Below are 23102 nucleotides of genomic sequence, written 5' to 3'. Positions count from 1 at the left end.
TCATAGGCCAAATTTTTTTCTGTGAAAGGATATCACAGTAGAAACTGCTGAAAAAACTAAACATCATAGAATCATTCTATTTCACGTGACCTGGTGGTCCCCGTCCAACCATCTCCGATTGGGAGGACATTCTAGAGAGGTGCATACATGCCTTTGAAACTAACCTATACAAGTTTTCAGTTTCCAAGACACAAATAATAAGGATCTAGTGTACCTTAAAAAGAGAAGAAAAAAAGGGCTCCAAAATGGTCTACAATGGGGGAACCGTACTAAAAGTGGTAATTCATTTCACAAAGCTAATCCACCCTTTTGGAGCCCTTTTCTTTATCAATCCTAAATCCCCAGGATTTGGGTCTAGGAAGCTGAAAATTTGTGTACATGAGTTTCATAGGCATATCTACATCTCTATAAAATTTCGATCAAATTGGATATATTCAGTGAGTGACAACGAAGTTACTTGATATGGAGTGACTCAGTTTTTGGCTCATCTTTTGCTAAAAGTTACCTATGCGACTATTCTTAATTAATAACGAACCTTTTTTACCTGCTATGATGTGCTTACGCAGAAATATTTTGGGCCTTTATACTACAACGTAGGCCTGGCTCTATAATTGCTGGTCACATAAGCTATCATGGTCTAGAGAGATCTGTCCTAAAAAGTGTTCAACTTTTGGTTACGTAATTTCTCCCTTACAAATATATTTTGTTTAACTTGACTTTTATAACCAACGCATGTTTGTTTTCTTTAATATCTACAGTTTTCCATTACTTATGTCCCAAATTACTGAAAACATAACCTCGATAAATATTTCCGCATTTGTAATGTTTGGGAATTTCTAATCATTTCATCATTTCAACACAGTTCAGTGGGAATTACATAGGATAGTTATTGAGCCCCAAGTTTTTACTTTTCAACGTTTTCCAAGTTTTCATAGGCACCTGGTACAGAGGGCAATTGGGACAGCTGCTCTTTTCTTCTAAATGCTTAAGAACCTCGCCCCTGCCCTTTTCTAAGTTCAAAATTAACTATCGATCGAAAAATTATTATGTTGATTTATTCAGATATTTAAAGAAAGAAGGATTTACATAATAAGTCTGTGTTCTACATTTTTTTTCAAGCGAACAAAAATATAAATGACACTTTGAATTTTAAGAGAAAGTCGACTGTTGTGGCAGCGTTCTGAATTTTTTAGCGATGGTCATTTAGTTAAGAATGAAGTTAAAATCCAATAATGTATCACAGTTTTCCGAAAGAAAAGTTCACTTTAGAGAGTCTTCGAACGTATTCCTCCCTCCCTCACCCCAGCCCCCGGTTTTAGTGCACCAGCTGCCTATGCTACTTTGACCAATACGCTGAGCGTTATGTGCATGCCATTGATACTGTATTCAACTTTCAGAAGAATCCTGAGGGAAAGGTCTATGTTTTTATCTGAATGTTAGCCAGTATAATAATTTATCCATCTTAAACCTCATAAACATATTTTCGCCATTATATTTCATAGACAAAGAGTATATTGAACAAAATGGTAATCATAAAGTGCACGGAAAGGATTTGACTGTGAAGAGAGCGACTATTTACAGTAGACCTGCCAGAAAAAGAAAAGGAGAATACAGAGCAGGAATGAGCGCTCAAAAGCGACGACAAGTTTTCAACTGAAGATCTGCAAATTTTCTGCTGAAAGAAGTAAATCTAAATTTCCAGAAAATAACTTTTTTCGGCTCAAACCTCAGCATTTCCAACCAAAATAATTTATGTAATGTTTATGCAAAGTCGCTAATAACTCGGGTATGGTTTCGATAATTGTCTAACCCTGATTAGTCATTTTGCATATTCTTCGTTTGCACGAAATGAATAACTTTGCGCCAAATAAGCATCATGAATACCTGATTAATGCACGGTCGTACAGACCCCTGGACCTGTGCACCTCAATTTTAGTGTCACCAATCTGGGGTAGATTTCTTTTTTCTTCCCTCCATTGGGAACAACAACTTCGAAAATGAACGAATTTTCTTGTGAGAGGGGCGCCAAAGTTTTAAAAGGACCTGGGCACCTCTTTGGCTTGATCAGACCTTGAGCGCGAATTCAGGTTTATTTTAAATTGAAAAAATTCCCCATAGCTTCTGCAGAATTTCTGCAGTCCTTCTTGACTGCCCGCACCCGCTTTATGTCTCTTCGCTCATCCCCTGACAGATAAAGCACTCAATTATTGGCTTTATAAATTAGAGGTGGGCAATGTCGTTCTTTTTAATGATCCGTTCATCAGAGCATCGTTCATTTTTTCATCCGTTCATTTAACTCGTTCATTTGAATGACTTCGTTCATTTAAAAAAGTTCAAATGTACGACATATTCACGTACATTTGATAGGTTTCATTCGATCAGTAACATTCTTTGAAGGAACGATAGCTAAAATTATCTTAAAGTAGGAAAATATACACATGAAAATGAATTAAAAAAACGTCATTAAGGTTTAGACGCATAAAGCAATTATAGTTCATTTTGTAAGATATTTCCATGGATATAGGAATAAATACTCCTACCTCCATGGATATTTCTCAGTTGCCGAATGGTAAAATATATTTTCCATTGCAAAAATATCAGGTTTTTCATAATATCATCCCAGAATTAGGTTCATATAGAATGTAAATGAATAGAATGCAAATGAATGGTAGTTGATAGGGATGTTACAGAATTTCAAAACCAGATCACCAGAAAAGTGGTAAAAAGTATTTTTAGAAATAATTTTGGCAACAGAAAGCTTGAGAAGGATTTTTGCAGTTGCGTGGGAGAGGGAGTGGAAAGTCCAATGTTAGTAGCCCAAACAAGTTACACAAAACATTACTAATGGATACATTGGAAAATTGCAAATAAACTGCAACGTTGAAAGAGAAATGATAAATAAAAAACAGAAAGTAAAAAGGTTCAAAATGAATATATTGTACTGCACTGAGAAAAAGGAAATTAGATTGATTAAGAGTAAAAAATTTGAAAATGAGTGGGTTTTTTTTTTTGCAAGTGCATCAATACAATGTTCCAAACTACTCACCGTTCAAAAGAACGGTCGTTCATTTTTTAAGTGAACGAACGGATCCTTTCATTTTTGTTGTTTTTGACCCGTTCGTTCATGAACGACATACCTCTACTATGAATGCACTCTTCTGTGAGGATAAAACGTTTCTTGTACCAAATAATCAAAATTTTTGCTTAGCCAGCTCTTGGTCATCTACGTTATACAGTCGGACCCCGATATAAACGAACCTCCATTTAACGAATTTCGTGATTTAACGAATTTTTCTTCTTCCCCTACTAAAATAAAGGCAAAAACCCCTATTTACGAATAATAAACCCAGAATTGACGAATTATTTTAACAGCCGAAAAAAATTTGTTGATTTGAGTTAGAAAATGCTGGATTGTTTTCCAAATGTTTTATCCAATAGAAAAAAACTCTTCTTGGAATTAGCAATTTTTGACGGGCGAGGGGGCAACCAACGAATATTGATTTTGATACAGAAAGCTATGATGAAACTCCTATTAAAACTTACTTTTTCAAATTTTTTACATGGCCTGGTAACTATAAAAATATTTCTCATGCTGCAGACTGCAAATGACTTAGTATTTTCTATTTTCCATATAGTCGAAAGAGAGCTATTTCCAATGAAGTATAAGGAAATTGTCAAACATCTATTACTCATTAGTTTAAAATATCAAATTAACTAGTGTGTGTTGCAGTCGTGAAATGCTGAATAAAAAGTGTGCACATTCAAATTATGGATATTTTTGCGAAGTTGCTTATTAGGGGTTTTAAGTAAGGTAAGTGCAGTTTAAAAAAAAAAAAATTCATACCCCGATATTACGAATAACTCCGATTGAACGTATAAAAGTTTCGGTCCCGATGAATTTGTTAAATTGGAGTCCGACTGTATTCCATTCACATCTATGATCTACTTGAAAATGCCATTGCATTTCACGCAGCTTCTTCGGCATTTAAGCTCAAGAACTATAGGTTCTAAGTTATACTGATAGTTTCATTCCATAATAAGCTTCTTTTTAATTTAAAATTTTTATAATTTCATTTCCCGTTAATTTTGTCGTTTTGTGAAAAGGATTTCCACTGTCTTGTTTATTAGTTACCTGTGAGCAGGGTTGGCAAGTTTTTGCCGGGGGCGGAAAAAACCACGGTTTTTACCGCCCGGGCAAAATAGGTTTTTACCAGTTTTTTTTCCTTTTATATAAAAGTATAAGCATGAAAAGATTTTGGTAAAAGGCTTTGCCATTTTCCGTAGAGTGAGCTAGTATTACTAAAGAGTAGAGTGAATATAGAATGCACATATTGATCAGCTTTTTTTTTCTTCTTTTTAAATTCTTCTCTTGGCTATCCATTTTCCCAGTAAGTGAGAAAAAATGCATTATTTCTTTAGTGAGGAAAAGTTAATATTTTTCTATATTCAAGTAAATATTCTGTTATTAATTAAATAACTTAAAAATCTTAGTGGGATAAAAAAAGTGATTAATTAAATATATGTATATATATATATATATAGAATTATCTTTTAATTAATTTACTAAGCTTAAGTAAACATTCTTTGTTTTAGCATTGAAGGAATTGGCTCATTCTGAAAAAATTGTTTTAGCAAACATTTAAAATCTTAAGTTTTGCAATCCCAACATTTGTTTTTTATTTATTTTTCACCTTATAAATTAGAAGTAACATGGAGAGACATAACTAAAATATTAAAGTACATTATTTATATTATATTGTCACTATATCTTGATTAACATTATAATGCTACTTTATTTGCAATTAGGTTTTCGCCGTTTTTACCATTTTTGCCGGTTTTTTCCATTTTTTGCCATGGTTTTTTCCACTGTCCCGGCAAAAATACCTTTTTGCCGGCAAAAAACCCAACCCTGCCTGTGAGTGATGTAAATCATTTCCTATGAACTGTTTACCTTTACTAATAATAGAACCTATAGTATAGTCTAAGAAATCTCCGTTTACTGCATTCCTGGTTGCATATATGCTATAATTTTTATCGTACGGTAAAAAAATATTCAGCACTCTCCGAATAGAGAAAATGAAAAACTTAGTTGAAAATCTTTTAATTAATTCATTCCAAAGTAATTACATTTTTGGGTATAGAAAACTAAGTAATTTCATTTACTCATTTGATTTTTCCTTCTCCGTGATTATTCTTTTGGTTTCCTCTCTGTGCGAATTAAACCATGAAATTTTTCAGTTGTCTTTTTCTGTTCTTTTTCTCTAATTAATAGCAGAACTTCTCTACATATTTTTATCTTATTTTCAAAATGAAATAGGAGAAAGAAAGGACAGTTCCAATTAGGAAATTATATGGCGATCAATGCTAAGTGTTTTAGGCTCAACTGCAAATATTGTAATTTGATATTTTTCATCTTTAAATCATTTAACTTTGATGAATATTACTTTTATCAACTTTGTTTTTCTCAGTTCCCGTAAAATAATTACATTATTGGCACTGCAGTGCAAAAGTAATTATTCTTAATTGCATTACAATTTATTGCACCTTTGAAAGAACAATGAAATATTATTTTGTAAGTATAAAATTTAATCAACTGCTTTTCCAAAAGTAAATTCATTGACGTTAATTTTTTTTAAACTTTAGTACATTTTTATATTTTGTTAATAGTAAAAAATTTAAATTAAAATTAATTAAAAAAGCGAGTACTGTAGCAAACGCACCAGCACCTTCTTATGCACTGCTTGACAATTGCTAAGGAACAAGTGATTTATGCAAATTTATACCTCAACCAGCTGGCCAATGGAAACAAATTCAAGTTCAGATGGCGTACTAGATCAAGACTCGTTATCTGTATAAAAGACAGTGCACACACGCTCAAGTTTCGTACGAAAATTCACGCTGTTTGGTTTTTAACAAAAATAGTGCTGGATGTTTAAAAAGACTTTTCTCTGAAATTCTGTTTGATTCTTGAAATATTTAAGAGTAAAATGTCAGCAAGACATCATTTGATCGTGGACGAGCGGTTGGACTACTGGAAGTAGGTCAAAGTGTCACCACTGTGACTGCTGCTATGGGTGTATCAAAACGTGCCATCTCCGGATTAAAGAAGGCCGCGGAAGGTGGAAATATTTTGCAAAAGCATGCCGGGGGTCGTGGTAGGAACACCACACCTTCAGTGGATCGCTATGTAGCCCTCATGGTAAAAAGGAACAGAAATTTCACTCCTGGACAGATAGCTGCAAATCTTACAACCGCTAATAGTACGCATGTTTCTGTAAGAACCATCTCATGGCGAGTAAATAATGTGGGTTTGTATGCACGGAAGCCCGTACGTTGCATCCAAGTTCAACCACGCCATCGTCGAGAGAGAGATTACGCTGGTGTAGACATGTTGGTTGTGATCGTCAAAATTGGTCTAGAGTGATGTCCTCTGACGAATCTCGTTTATGTGTGACAAGTGATTCTGGTCATCAACTACTGTGGAGAGAGCGTGGAACACGTTATGCACAAAAATTTGTTTGCGAACGTGATCGGTACGGCCCAGGCGTGATGGTGTGGGCAGGCATCATGCACAATGGCAGAACACCGCTTCACATTTTTGAACAAGAAAGCGTTACGTCGCAAATGTATTGCAGAGAAAATATGCTGAACCATGTTCGTCTTCTTAGGGGGGGCTGTAGGTCCGGACGACGATACACTGCCACACAAGAGCATTGAAGTGTCAGACACACTGCAAAGTGAAAACATTCTCCGTATGCAGTAGCCTGCTTACTTTCCCGACTTAAATCCAATTGAACTTGCCTGGAAGGACCTTGGCAGACGTGTTGCGCGAAGAACCGTCCCTCCCAGAACAGTACAAGAACTCTAATCCGCCTTGAGAGAGGAGTGGGAAAACATCCCCCAAGCACTCCTCAATAATTAGTGGGGAGTATGGAAAACAAATGTAAAATGTGCATTAGTGTCCCCGTTAATCATACATCATATTAAGGTACTCATGTTTCCATCATTCTGACCTAGATCATTTTTTGTGGTTGTTTGAAAATCATCTAAGTAGGATTATTTTTTTATTTTTAAGTTTTTACTTCATTGATGCAGTCTATCTGTATCTATCCATCTGTATTATTTTGTACTTATAATAAAGGCACATCATCCCTACTAACTATATACTTCGTTCTGTTTCTTTAATTATTATCTATTCTTAAGTATTCCAAAAAACGTAATTGTTCCTTAGCAATTGTCAAGCAGTGTATATATAATATCCGATGATCAAGTAACCCGCGTGTTTTAACAGTGAAACTCGCACCACGGCATGATAATTTGATTTTTTTTTTTTTTTTTTTTTTTGGTAATGCTTACCATGCAGGGAAAGGCTTTATCGTGACAAGGCTGAAGTCGATCCGGTAACTTAACTTTTTACTGGTAACACTATCATTTCAGGGGAATGAAGAAACGAAAAAATGGTCACCAATAAACGCTATCTACTGGAGTTTAGAGTTAATATACTGGAGACAGGGTTACAATTTCAACTATCAAAATATTACCAGACAGGCAATGGCTGCATTCAAATGTAGAAGCCATTTTCACCCGTCATACCTCGACGGGCGACTTTCTACTACCTATATAAATTTCGAATATTAGTTGCATAAAAATAAAAGAGTAACAACACACTGGAGTAGTCATTAAATTATTTTCAGAAGAAAAACAATCAAAAAATGAATCTTCATAGTTGTGGGGCAATTCCCCTCCACTGGGCACATAGTGAAATCAAATAAGTTTGAATACTGATTTCAGAAGATCACTTTTTCAGTTTTATCCCTCAAAATGTGCTGCTCTTAGCAATATACTTTGAAAAAAGTATTTTACCGTCTATTTACATTTCTTTAAAAAAATAGAAACAGCACAAAATATTTGTTTCATGAGAGAGGCAATCTAAACATGCAATCAGTCACTTGGCTCCTAGTTCACTTAAATATAGTACGCCATCTGGGAACTAAATGAATAACTACGCATATGGATCGTCTACTTCATTTGTTCTGAAAATAGTTTTATTTGCTTCCCTTTCTGAAAATTTGCCTCTTACTCTACTCGAAGTTTTATTTCCAGCTCAATTTTCATTCAATAAGTAAAAACCTAACCAAATTTTAAACTTAGCTTTACATTTTCAAAAGGAGTGTTATCCCCTTTTTCTAGTGCGGAAGGAAGTTTTAGCATTACCCATGAGTTTAGAAATTAGTTTTATAGACTGTAATTTCATGCTCATTAATTTAAATGAATCGTATGTATAAATACGCCTATAGTTAATAATGAATTTCTCGTGAAAATACTAGGTATGAATGCATTTTAAAAGCCTATTGTTTCATTTTACTGAATACAGATGCTTAAACCTTTTAGGGAATAAACGTGATTACCAATGTGTTTTGTTTGCTTTTAATCTATAATGTTTTGTGCTAACAACAAATTTAAAAGAAAATCAGACGTTCTGAAAATCGGTGAGATTTAAAAAGTTAAGTAAATTATTTTCGTAGGATACTAAGTTATATGCTCAGGTATTACATAAAAAATGCTTACTTATGAAATAATTCGTTACTCTGCATAACACATAAGAGAAATTTTTAAGCATTTGACTAAATTCCCTTTTACATTTTTTCACATTCAAAGCAAAAAAAAATCCAGTATAATCCAAAAACGAGTAACATCAATACGAAATTAATTTAAAATACAAATGAGTACATTCAATTACGCCATAATTCTTTCTTTTACTTGTTTTTTTCCCTCTTCCTAATTACCATTTTTTAATTAAAAAAATCTGTGTTTATCAGCTAAATCGGATACGAAAAAGAAAATAGTTTTACTTCTAGACGTATTAAGCTCTTTCGTTTTTTTACCTAAGGAAGTATAAAAATATATCTAAAACAGTATCATCATTTCCTTAAGAAAAACAAGACAATTTACATTAGGTATTAAACTACCATGACTAATAAAAAACGGTGTTGAAGTAAAAATTAAATACTTTCGCTAAAATAACGCCACATTTTTATGTGTGTCGATCTAAATGCTCCCGTTATTATCTATTAGCATAATCAAAGAAGAACGCGCAATTTTTGCAAAAAACATAATTCTTCCTTTACATTTTAAGAAATTTTATAAGTTTTAAAAACTTTACTTCATGCATATGTATTAACCTACTTGGAATGTACAGTACCAAAATTATGGGAAGAATATAAATATTTATTATAGTCATAGTAATAAAATATAGAGGTTTATGAATATTAAGTCCTCTATACTATTTAAATTATTCTTATTGTCTTAATTCATGTCTGCTTAAAGCCGTTTCAAAGAAGAAATTCAATATTGTGAAATAATTATTCAGTTTTTGTTAAGTTCTTTTAGTAAAAAAAAGCATTAACTTTTCACTTTACGCTGAAAAGATTTTTCATTCATGCAGCCGAGACGATATGATTTCTTTAAACAGGATATTTTTGGAAAGAAAATATTCCCTGCTTTTCTATTCCTGAAGTGAAAGACTTTTTGTTAAATGACGTTTCGGAAAAATGTATTGTACAGTAAAGGAATAAATTTTATTTCAAGTACTTAAAACTTTTGAAAATGCTCGAGACTTCATATCCTCGTTTCAGCGAACGAAGTGCTAGCATATGCCAGTGACAAATTTCGTTCTTTGAGGGATTTCCTTTTTTAAATCATTCAGATATCGTAGCTGAATTTCGAAAAAGATGATTTAAACATAATGCGGCTGGCAGTATAAAACGAAAATACAACACAAGAAAATCTTAGATATCAGGTTCTTCCAGGGAAATAAAAGAGCAAAAGGATTTTCGTTATTTGCTTTTTACTTCCTTTTACAAAAAAGAAAGTATTGTATTCGCGAAAAAATTTTCACTCAAAAATCAGCCTTAATTTCCATTTTTCTCACCCCCGAATGAATGTTGAGTTTTTTTTCGACCCGACCACACGTGGCCTCGGAACCTACAGACACCCGAAATATCCATTTTGACAACCCCCGAGTTAATTACAACGAATTTTCTCGTTGCGTCCGTATGTACGTATGTATGTGCGTATGTGTGTATGTATCTCGCATAACTCACAAAAACAGTATATCCTAGAAAGTTGAAATTTAGTACGTAGACTCCTAGTGGATCCTAGTTGTACACCTTTCCTTTTGGTTGCATTCGGGAGTTGCTTTTGGTTGTCAACTCAAGTGGTGTTATAATTTGTCGGACACTTGGCGATATATCGCCAGTCTTTAGGGCGACAAATTTGGTGATTTTTTTTTTTTTTTTAGTTTTAAATTTGGTTTCAATTTGGCTACTGTTGGTGATATTTATAAAATAAAGAATTGAATCACATTAAAATTGCCAATAATGGGGAAATGACATTAAATTGGAGTAAAAGGAAGTCATGTGATGCACACATCAGCTCGTTAGTTTTAAAGCGAACAATTTAATTTTATTATTTGTTGTCATACAGTCTTCATGTTACTGGCAATCACACGTTTTTCATTGTTACATTTTAAATTGTTACACCCTGAGGTACTTCTTAATCTTGTGTTATTCGGTTCTGCTTGTTCTAGCGGCTGTGGTATATCGGTGATTTAAACATGCAGCGATCAAGGCGTTCCATGTTAAATCGGATTTATGAATTACGTTATAAGGATTTACACTGCTTCATTTATCGTTATTGTTTATTAATCTAACGTGGATGCAATGGTCAGTGCATTCCTATTTGAATCAGATTTGAAAGATTTAAGTACTCAATTTATACTTTTAACCGGGAGTAGTCGCGCCTCCTTATATTACGTAAGTGATCGCTTTTCGGCCTTTTCCCTGCCCTAGCAATCCGTGAGAGTTTTAGGGCTTGCTTCAGCTAATAGAATAGATACTATTTACTATGCAAAAGTATGTGATGAAGAACAGTATTTACAGTGTACGCTGAAAGAATAAAAAGTTACAGTTGAACTCACTTTTAATGAGCACGAAGGGCTCCCGATATTTGCTCGTTATAGACGAGTACTCGTAAAAACGGGTTCATAAAAAAATCATAATTGTTTCTATATTTCTGTATAGTACCAAAGAAGTTGGTTATTTGCTTTGAACTCTCTTTTTTTTCTCTTTTTTTGTTGTTGGAACGTGCAGCCCGAAAAGCATCGTCATTTGCGTCCGTGGCTTCAAAATAGTCGAGGGCTATTGTTCTCAAGATTTATGTCTTATTTATAACTTTCGGCAGAATTCAAAACGTTTATGGAATTTTTCCAAAAATAGGATAATGTTTTCCGAGGTGGAAATCAGCAGAAATTTTACGAAATGCAAAAATTTTGCTCGCTTTAAGCGGGGTTTGCTTGTTAAAAGCGAGTTATGTTCTTATAGACTTAACATTGTACCAACCAAATATCTTTCATTTTCTCGCTGAAACCGAGTTTTCGTTAAATCAGGGCTTGTTATAAGCGAATTCAAGAAAACTACGCTAACTCGCTTGTCGCGCTGTTGGTCTAAATGACAAACATACATTTCCGAAAGCTAAGCAAACTTAAAATACCGAAAGAAATTCACAGAATTATGTGTGAGGGTTGATGAGTTACTCCGGATTAGATACACAGATGGGCCCCATTATCAATATAAGGGGTGGTGGAATAGAGCGAAATATAAGAAAACGTGCGGGGAACGACTACTTAAAGGTTAACTCACTGATCTAATGAAGATCCAATAATTGTTGCACTTCAAGTAAAATCGGGTTAAGTTACAGCATTTCATTTCTCTCAATAGAACAGTGATGTAGAATAGAATAGCATACAGCTATTATAGCACTCATGGTTGAATCAGAATCAATAACCGGATTATAAAGAAGATAGGGGGCGCAGCTTCCTGCTCTCGCCAAACCCCGTTCTCCACCTACGGTTGCCCAGTGCCGCTTGTGGCGTATGACAAGTGATGATTTTAATGTTTTTACCCCTTGATGCCCTGAAAACATCCTCAGAACTGGATGTCCGGTCTCTTATCTCCTGCCTTTTTAGGTTTAGAAGAGTGAGACAAAGCGAAATAGCCTCCCCTGGATGTCGTACATCGTACGGTGCCTTTGCACCGTTGCCTGGTATTGACTTCGTAAGCATTGCCAGTCCGAAGGAGATAGGGTTACAGACACACACACACACACACAGACTAGAGTTTTGAGAACAGAGTGGCGACAACAGCGGTGTTTTTTCCCCCCGGACAAGCGCGGCCGCAACTTTCGTCCAGATGCGACGAGAGAAAATTTTGACCGTTTGGCGATTTGCCACCAAGTGTGAATCGTTATCGCGGTTTTGGCAGCAGACGTGACTTCAGTTTTTGAAGCGTTTCGCAGAGGCTACTGAGTTTCTCTCCATTCTTTCTTTTCACTTATCCACCAAAAACAAATACATACATAAAATTTCTTAGAAAAACGAACTGAAAATGGTAAGCGACATCACCATTTTCTTTACATATTATGTGTGCGTGAATGAAAACAAGGTAAATGACAAATTTCAACTTTCACAAGAGAAACGAATCAGAGAAGAAGACCATTACTATAAAAATTAAAAATTTTAAAAAACCCCGCTTGAGTCGCAACTTTAGAATCAAGAGGGAAAATTGAAAATCCTTTTAAAAGCCTTATATTATTAAAAATCAATGTCACGTATTTTATTTGCTATTGAATAGAAACTGGCAACATATTAAAATATCATTTTAAATCATTGCTTTTAATTTCCTTGTCGGCCAACAATGAATTCGTTTATCAATCGCGTGAATAAAGGCTTAGTAGTTATTAAAATCTGCTTTTAAAAACGTTATAATTCGAATTCTATGAAATACGGAAGTTCCAAACACATTCTATCAGACGTGGGAAAAAAATTCTCTTTATTTTAGTAATAAATTAAAAAATTTTTAAACTATGTTTTCACTTCAAAAATTGCGAAAAACCTTTTAGACGGGTTTAATTAATATCTTCCTTAATTAATGTCATCCAAAGATGCAACCTTGCTAAGAACACTCTCGATCAGCTCTCCTTTCGAACAAGTTTTTTTTTTTTTCAAAATCTTTCCATCCGTTTAGGCGCTAGAGTGCCACTGACAGACACACAGATACACAAATACACAGACACGTCAAACTTATAGCCCCCTTCCATTGTTTGTCGGGGGTTAAAAATGAGTCTTCTTGAAGAAAAAAAAAAGCTATGATAATTGTTTTACAACGAGAGAAAATTCGAAAAATAAATAATGAATTTCCACTGCTTATTGTAACGTGCAATAAAAAAAGTTCCTCTTGAAGCAAATTAGGAAACATAATATATCTATAGCTGGGCGATTCAAGGCAAATCACCCGATTCAAGATCGAGACTTTTGCACTATCTTACTCAACATTTTAAAATCTATTTAGAAGTTCAAGAGAAATTATATGCGAAGATTTCAATGAACTAATTTTCATCCTATAAGCTCATAAATGGCAATCCAATCGAGTAATAAAAATTATCAGAAAAGAAAAATTTCTAACTCGTCTCTTGGCTTTGTTTTTGTGACTAAATTCCCTCTCCCTCCCAGGTACAGATACATGCATACGAATAAGTTTAATTAATTTCTGCTATATCCAATTTTTACGAAAATAAGAATTGTCAAGATCATAACAAACTATTAGCTATAGATAACTGAAATGTACTGTTTTAAAAATGTTGAATTGAGAATTCTTGATAAAATAATTTATTTATAGTTTTCCGCTGTATAAATGCAGACAAATTCTAAACAAAATAAACAATTCACTTCGAATGGTTATCGCAACGTATATTTAAAAAAAAAAAAAAACTTTTATTTCCGAAGAAATTAGAAAAAAATAAAAAGTACATCGTCAGCTGAATGCTATAACTAGATAACTGCAAATTTGCGGAAAGTTGAATGTTTTACGAAATGGTGGTTTAATGATACATTAAATTCGTGAAAAGATACTAATTCCTTGAGTTTTTTTCGAAACAGTATGAAAAATACTGAGTTGAATTTGCGTACTTTAAGATATACCCCACACTATGAATATGAATGATTTAAATTAATTTTAAACTTATTTAATTTGAACATTTACACTGCGAGTTATTGGAATCGAGTTTCACATCCCCCCCCCTTTATGGTTTCTGTGTGTAAACAATAAAAATGTGCACCAGTTTCAATTTTCTCTATAATGAATCATAAATAATAAGCAGCTTCATAGAATAAACTTTAAATAGTTTCCATATAATAACTAATATATATTTCTTTTTCTTACAAACAAGATGCATTTTATTCTCAGATAATTATTTCATTTGAGTAAAAATATTACGGGATGAAACCCATTTACAAGCAAAACTAACTTCTAAAACCCGAAAATCAAACGCTCCTGAAGCGGAGAATGGTTGCCGCAACGTTAGTGAAGCCAAAAAGCCTGCCAACACTATCGTAATCCAAAATCCCAAGATCAATGCTCTATAATTAAATCAATATCTCGCTTAGAGTTCCAAAAATGATAAAAAGTGATGGCCTATACATTTATGCACTTGAGACATAAGGTGAAATGTCACTACAAAACTGATTATTCACAAATAAAGCGTTTTTCTGAGACCCATCCAATCTTCCTATGTTAAGTCTACCAGACTTTCGTCAAGATGCCCTCCGGTGGACAGAGGCACTTCCCCGCTTCTCAGGGGGGATGTGCTTGTCGTCACTCTGATCATTCAACAAGAGGGTGGCGGAAGGCCAGGGCTATCGAAAAAAAGTTCCCTGACTTTTCCCTGATTTCCCTGATTAAGTTCTCCAAATTTCCCTGATTTACGTTGCCAATGATAATGGTTTTCTTTCTTTGCTCTGCTTGAAATCCATTGTATGTTTGCATTAAATGCAGTATTTTAAACGTTTTAAGTTGTGTAAAGTTGTTGAACTAAAGATATATTTTAAAAAGATGCTACTTTTTTAATAAAATGGTTAAAAAAAAACAAGACAATTTTTTTGGAAGGAAAGAAAAACCAACAAAAGAGTATATTAAATTTTTATACATGGAAAGATTATAGAAAATTCAAAAAAAAAAAAAAACTTTACTTCTAGAAACCACTTAGCATAAGAAATTTCAGAAACTATTAAAATTACTCTTAAAAACATATGTGTATTTATGATAGAACTAAAAAGTAATTGAAATTATTTTGAACTAAATTTTCAAACAGTGTAATAATTGTTGCAAGAATAAAAAGTAATAGTGAAAGAATAGAAGTAATGTAGTTATTCTTATCTAACTAATTGACATATTTATGAAAAACAGATCAAACCATTTGACATCCATTCATAGGGAGCTTTTCTATAATCAAGAATATAGGTTTTAATGAATGAATACATCATTTTAACAATAAAAAAATTAAAATATTTACTTAAGTTCACAAGTTAACTCTATTTCAAATGATTTTAGTAGGTATGTAACGAAAAAAAAAATCTTAGATTGCTTTCGTAACAAACAACTTTGAATGCAAGAAAAAAAAAGCAATTAGTTAATATCAAAATATATAAAAGAATACAACTTGGTTATAAAATTAAAAAATTACTTAAGTCTGAAGAAAAGAAAACCTTTACAATCTGCGGTGACAACAAATAGTATAACGGCAAAAAACAAAGTTTTTTTAATTGAAAGTACTATTTTAGCAATTAAATTAAAAACTCAAAGAAGTAATAACTTTTAAGCTTTTATAGTATTAATTCAAAAACCAAAGATTTCTTCTTGAAATCGTGATTACAATACTTAATTACTTCGAGACAATGGAATAAAGGCAAAGGAGCTAAGGCATTAATGAAGGCTTCCTCTTTGCCTGTATGGTTGTTTATTTTACGTAGCATTGAAAGCGTAAAAGGAAATTTCAAGCTAGGTAAAATAAACAACCTAACAGACACAGAAGAAATCTTAAAGTTCATCTGTGGTTAATAAGTAAAATTCAATACTTTGACGTTGAGGAAAAAAAATGCACAAATATGCGGCAGTGCATAATCGCACCTCATTAATTTTACTTTTTTGAACAGATAATTGGCGGAAAATGCGTAGGGAATTAGAGTATTTAATTTTGTAAAGCAAAAAAAAAAAAAAATTCTTCATAAAATGAATTTTCCCTGATTTTTTGTTATTTTTTCAAAATTCCCTGATATTTCCCTGATTTTTCCCTGGTTAATAAAGTTCCCTGACTTTTCCCTGATCTCCCTGATTTCCCTGATCTGTCGCCACCCTGTTCAAGGCACTCTAGAAGGACGTAAGTCACATTATGGTACTTTTATAGGAGAGAGGAAAAACTTTTTTCTGGCACATGCAAAGGATAGGACGTAAGCTCTTTCAACCCTCGTAAAAAATTGAAAAGGATTTTTTAAAATAAGAATTGCATTCACATAACTCAATACTGAATGGGCTTCTACATACAATGCACTAATGAACAGAAAATCGCAATTTTTTGACTTACGTTAGTCTGGCTCTGAGGTACAGAATTGTACTATCCATGATCTACTTTCAAATATAGTTAGGCAACTACTGGATTAATATTTTATGTTCATGCTGAAGTTGACAATTTTATTTTTCTCTGGTAAGAGTACAAAAATTCCCTTTACTTTCATTAATTTATGGAAATATTGAGGTTATACAAGCTATACAATAGGAGAAGAATGATTCCTGAAGTAATTGGTTTAAGTAACATTTAATTTGCATTAAAATATAGTAGGACAATTTCTTTATGTTTAGGCTGAATTGAAGTTACTAATATTTTGCCTTTTTTGTTTGTAAAAATACTATCTACCTGAACTAATTTATGAAATTACTATAGAGATTTTACAAACTATGCAATAATACAAAAAGTATAATGCAATTTCAAAAAACCTTTCATACTTTATAAAATGAAATCATTTAAATTGCACTCAATCAGTTATCCACTCTCAAATATTGGCGGTTACTTCCATCGATCCAGAACGTGTTCCACTCTCGGAATTGAAGCTGTCACACGACGCATGACGTCATCTTTCCGAAGTTTCTTACTTTGAAGTGTTTGGAATATTTCAACTTCAGTAATTTGCTTCGGAAAAGGGTTAAAAATTACCGACAGCAAAATATGTCTCTGAATTTCCGTTCCGATGCCGAATAGATTAGTTTCATACATCTGCTATCACGAAGAGAGCTACATTTTTGATTTAAATATATTATAAATTGTTCGGTACATCGTTTCAGCAACTTTTTGCATAAATTGAATTATGATTGTACATTTAGAGGGTTGATATTGCAAAGTGAATCAGGTAACAAATTTAAATATACTTGAAAAATTTTAAAAACTGAAATATTTTTGGTAAAAAAGTTTTTGAAATAATTTTATGAAATAAAAAAAAAATTACACGAATTACAGTGTTGTAGGCTATGTGACCAACCTCCAATGAAGGTTTGAACCTCTTTTTAGTTGTATCAGTGCATGTTACAGATTCATCTCCATGATTATTCATCAAAAAAAAAAAAAAAAAGATAGGAAAAAAAGAAAGAAAAAGTTAAGGAAAATAATTTAAAAAAAAAATTATAAATGGCGGAAAACAACTTGAAAAGTATTTTGACTTTTGTAAAGCATTAACGAATTTATTTTAAAAAAAACTCGTATAAAAGTTAAACATTTATGCTTCCACTTTCTAACTAAAATATATTAAATCAGTTTTATCTGTGTGAAATCAAGAACAATATGCACATATTTCTTACTAACATTATTGGCAATAAAGGAGAGCTCCAAAAACTTGGCACTCAATAACCAGGCTGAATCCAGAAAACTCTGCCACCATAGGACAGAAAATTCCCTGCCAAAGAACCTGTTGCATGTGCATTCTTGATAACCCAGCGTTTTCCTAAACTTGGTCACTTTTTGGTCCATATTAAGCCGAGTTTTCAGGACTTTACTGTATTAAAATTGTATAAATAAAAATTGCAGGCATGTGTTTCCAGATTACGAGAAACCACTTCTTGCAAACATTTTTGGTTTTAATGAAAAGACTGATTGTTACTTGCTCAATTGTAACGTTGTTATTATATGTTGTAACTTAATGTGCAAAAGTAAACATTTTAGTTGTCTATTATTTTCTTATTCTACGTTTTAGTTTTTGTAAAATCTGAAAGCTAAAAACTTGACATTATCAAGACCAGGTCTTAAAACCAGAAATTTTGAAAAATAAATAAATAAATAAATAAAAGAATAAAAGAAACTCAAAATGTTTACAGAATAATTTTCATTTGAAACTACAGCGTGAAATCCTGGGTTTTGTGTGATATATTTCCTAAAATAATTTGAAACAGGGGTGCCACCAGGGGGGGGGGGTCATGGCGCAGACTGCAGAATCGAAATTTTTAGGAAGTTGTTATTTTCTTCTTTTTAGGAGGGGCTGCAGATTTGAAATGGTCATCTTTTTTTTTTTTTGGGGGGGGGGGGTGCATTTGCTCTTAAAGGTATGGGCACCTCTGCTTAAAACCCGATTTTATATTTCAATTTTTAAATTTATTTCCCACTAAAATTGCACCCATGGCTGAATGGTATGAATGTATGCAGTTTTATTTTTTTGTAGGTACATATGAAAGGGCAATTTTATGAGTAAAAAGCTTTAGTTATGATTTATGCTAATACATTTGGCAGCATCCCAAATGCAAAATAACTGAGCAGCAGACACATTGTCTACTGAGTCAGTGGAGCTTTGTATCTTTTTGTTAATTTGTTTTTGTAGATAGATAGAAATAATAATAATAATAACAATAAAAGAGATAAAAGAGTCCCTGTTGGAGTTTTTTAGCAGGAAAATAAAGGAGTAGAATGTAAATATTGTTCCTTAGTGTTCCAATATTTTAAAGCTAGTAAAATGACAAAACAAATAGAATGATTGGAGTGTTCTCTGTTCTGTCGATATGATTTCCGGCGGGTTTTTTTTTTTTTTTTTTTTGTTAGCCCTTTTTCACCAGTCAGATAGCATTTCATTGAAAATAAATCAAAATGGATCGTTATTGAAACATTTGTCGACAGTATGAAGTTGGGAAAAAAATTAAATACATCACGGAATAAAATCAATAAAATCGTAATATCTCTTTATCAAATCTTCAATGTTAGAAGTTAACACTAGTGCAAGTAATAATATTAAATAGTGCATCGATTACGATGAGTCAGAATTTCAAAATACGGCTATTTCTTTTTTTGTTTGCGTCGTTGTACACGAAATAATTTACTGACCCCCAGTTTCGTTTTCAATATTTTTCATCGTATATTATAGCTATAAGTCCAAGTTATCAAAATAGTACAAAAATCAAAATATAAGTAAGAAGTTGTTTAGTTAATCAATAAGCAATACATTATCACAACAAAAAATAAATATTCGCTCCACTGACAGATTTTGTGCTCCATATTCATTAAAATGCATTGTATTAAATACGGAAGTAGTTTTTTTTTCTTTTTTTTTTTTTCAAATTTCAGACAAATTAAATGAACAACAAATTTAAAACTATAATATCGTATGAAATTCACCACTAACATTTGAGTACAGCTGTTTGGCAAACACTAAATATATGTATGATTTAGCCTTGGTTATCAAAGTATACTCGTAAGAAATATTAAAAGAACTTATTTTTTGGCGCTTCGTTGCTATGTGACTAATTTCAATCTTTTAATACTATGTTGCTGGAACACTTTCTTCCAGCAAAGTACAGATGACAAGGCGAAAACTAAAACGGCGTTAGTAAACAAGACGTAAAAATTGAAGACGCTCTGCGATTGGTTGAATCTTGTCCGGTACCGAAAAAATCGGGCAACCTTGCCCCCAGATGTCTCAAAAATACTCCGTCGGAAATTCTGGTGCGTTTGTAGTAAGCTTACGGTTTGCTCTTGGAATGCTGCTTCGGAAACGCGGTGTTCCAGTACCAGAACGCTACCGACTCGGAAGAAATCACGTATAGATGGAAGTAACCACCAGTCAGGCAACAACATTAATATTTTTATGGAAGCTGAAGATAAAACTACCATTTTTACACCATTTTTTTTACAAATTAAAACATGCAAACTGCTGAAAAATTGCAACACATTTAGTACAAAAATTTAAAAGCATTATTTCCTCAAATGAAAAACAACTTTTAAACTGTTATACATAAGATTATGGAAAATTCTGAATATTTTAAAAGTAGAGAAATATAAATCAAGAAAATAAAGCATGCAACAACTATCTTGAAAACAAAAATGAAGGAAAAAATTGCATTCCACATAAATACTGAAAATTTTCTAGCAATTACTTATAGGCATAAATCACAGCAAATAAGTAAAAGTTAAAAGCCATTTTTTATATTTCAAACAATATAGAGCATTCAAATCAATGTAAAACATGCACATCCGAGAACATTCCAAATGTAAATCTAGAACGAAAACAAGCAATGACTGCTTAAATTCACATATAAAAATAAAAGACTACATTTAGCACAACAGCTCTGGGAATTAATTTGTAGACAACTTGACTGAAATGAGTTCAGCAAGCTCTACAAAAAAATCTGACCAGAATTTCAATTGGATTCATGCTACAGACATCAGAAGAACAAAAAAAAAAAATCGACGTTGAAAGAATCAAATGAGACTAGAAAATGTTTATACCTATGATGGAGCTTTCTGAGGGCTGAATATTGCCAAAATCGAATCTTGAAGAATTTGAGCCATTAATGAAATTGTATGATTCTGTTGTACTGCTGGTGGCAACATGAACATCACTGTCTTGCGAAACCGTAGAGGTGGAAGAAAGAGGATAACTCACAGTGATGGCAACATTAACATTCCCGCCTTGTGAAACAGAGGTAGTAGACAGAGCATAATTCTCAGTGACAGAAGTGTTCAAATGTTCTAAATAGAAAGATATTTATGAAGAAAAACTTCTCCACACAACTAGGAAAATGATCTGCATATAAACATACTGATTAGTTTTCAATAACTTAGTTATCAGTAACATATTGATTAGTTATCTGCACCTGATGCAAATTTCTGAATCAGATTTCAAACTGTTTATGTTGACTCAGTGCTACTTTGCTAAAAATTATTCAGTATCAAGTCAAAAGAAGCAAACAACCAATTTTTTCCCTTTTTGAGTTTTTCTTTAAAAAAAAAGAAAAAGAAAAACACTTTTACCTACTTCAATGTAAAAGACTATCTTAACATTAGACGAATCCACATTTTTAAAAACACTCGTTTATTTTGATGCATGAATACTTAAATTATGACACCCAACTTGTGAATAGTTTGTAAAATAGGGTTAACATTTTATTTGAAAACTGAGGTAGTGAGAAGCAAAAATATGTAAGTGGACTTGTTAAAATTTTGAAAAAAAGCGCATGCAAAGTTCAAACTGTAGATAGGCTTTCATACAGAGGTTTGTTTGTTTTTTTTTTCAATAGGAGCACCTACAGTCTATTCATGGATTATATGGAATTGGCAAAAGTCCAATTCAGACAAGTCTATCTGAATGAGGGAGCAAAGTGAAAATTTGATGCGCATGCTCCGTTGATTTCAATATGACTCTGCTTAATTTAGAGGCTAACATACAATGTGCAAAAGCTGGCATCTCTGAAACCTCAACAGATGCATCCATTTCTGCCTCTAAACCCAATGTTTACCTTTCCATCTCATTGGTGGTCAGACTGTATCAGGGCTATTAATACCATCTCTTGCTCCAAAACAGAGGAGGATTTCATCTGCCAGTTGTACTAGTTATCTTCAAATTTTTAATTTTGACACTTACAACCCTTTTCTTCCATGTGTTTCAGTTCCATTTCACTTTTTTAATACACAATACACCATAATCCCCGAATAATATAATAACCTATATCAATATTTAACAGCATCTATTTCTAGTATAACATATCATGTCCATAAAAATGACATTCAAGAAGTATTTCAATCAGATCTGGCTACATCCTCATATATATAATAGCCGATGATCGAGTAATGTACGTGTTTCAACAATGAAACTCGTGCCATGATAATTTGATAATATTTTTTGGTAATGTTTAACATGCAGGGAAAGGCTTTATCCTGACAAGGCAGAACTCGATCCGGTAACTTAACTCTTTTACTAATAAGACTGTCATTTCAGGGGAATGAAGGAACGAAAAAATAGTCAACAATGAACACTATCCACTGGGGTTTAGGGTTAATCCACTGGAGTTAGGGTTACAATTTCAACAATCAAAATATCACCACACAGGCAATAGCAATGTAGAAGCGATTTTCATCTGTCATACCTTGACGGGCCATTTTCTAGTTTATTGGATATTGAGGCATTTAGTATCAAAACCAGCTCAAAGCATTTTTTAAAGGAGAGAAAAAAAAAAGCATTCCCTGATTGAGCTGTTGTCAAATCAACCTAAGCTGTTCTTAAAATCTGTTTCTGGCAACTATTTTCAACCTCATTGAGCTAGATGCTTCGTAGCATAATTTCATGTATCTACAAAGAAGTGCATGATTACAAAAGAAAAAAAAAACTTCCGAAAATTGATGTGGTGAGCTAATTTTTATACTGGACACCTTATATTCCACCTGATCTAAAATAAAGTAATGGATAGGTTAAAAAAAAAATTGCATTCATTAATCTACTTCAGAGTTCAAATTCTGTTCTTTCCACAAAAGCGATGTTTTTCATCATTTTGATCTACAACGGAGAATGCTTAACATGGGAAACATCAACTATTTCTTTGTGAATTTCAAAGCCGTTGCTGGTTGGTTTTTAAAACCATTATACAGTTGAGATAGTATTTTGATAAGACATGCAATTTCCATTAATATTTTGGTTTTAAGTAAACCACCATGTGATTTCTTTCATTTTACATAAGTTGAAAAAGAAATTATTTTGCAGATAGCTTCTTGGATCGAAATGACTCTTCTATGTACGTCTACACATTTTTAAAAAAAATTGTTAATGATCAATTCCATTTAATAAGAATAAATGGACAAATTGAGATATTATGTTCCCTTTAATTTGATACCAGTGAGCTGAATGTATTCTGCCGCTTTGGCCTCCCCCTCCAGTGTTACTTCTTTAGCAAAACAAAAATGCTTTTATT

At 32.8% G+C, this 23102-nt stretch overlaps 1 protein-coding gene across 1 annotated transcript in view; it reads right to left on the bottom strand.

Moving 5' to 3' along the window:
- Positions 1 to 17780: 17780 nt before the first annotated feature.
- LOC129233585 (very low-density lipoprotein receptor-like) overlaps positions 17781 to 23102 on the bottom strand; it is an 87289-nt gene continuing 81967 nt past the window's right edge. Inside the window, exons 17-18 of the mRNA XM_054867595.1 lie at positions 20647 to 20889; positions 17781 to 17833 (exon numbers count right to left, since the gene is read on the bottom strand). Of these exons, the coding sequence (XP_054723570.1) occupies positions 17781 to 17833; positions 20647 to 20889 (296 nt within the window). The remainder of the gene's footprint in view (positions 17834 to 20646; positions 20890 to 23102) is intronic.

Source organism: Uloborus diversus, unplaced genomic scaffold, assembly GCF_026930045.1.
Source record: "Uloborus diversus isolate 005 unplaced genomic scaffold, Udiv.v.3.1 scaffold_55, whole genome shotgun sequence".
NCBI lineage: Eukaryota > Metazoa > Arthropoda > Arachnida > Araneae > Uloboridae > Uloborus > Uloborus diversus.
This window is presented reverse-complemented; position numbering and strand designations above follow the sequence as displayed.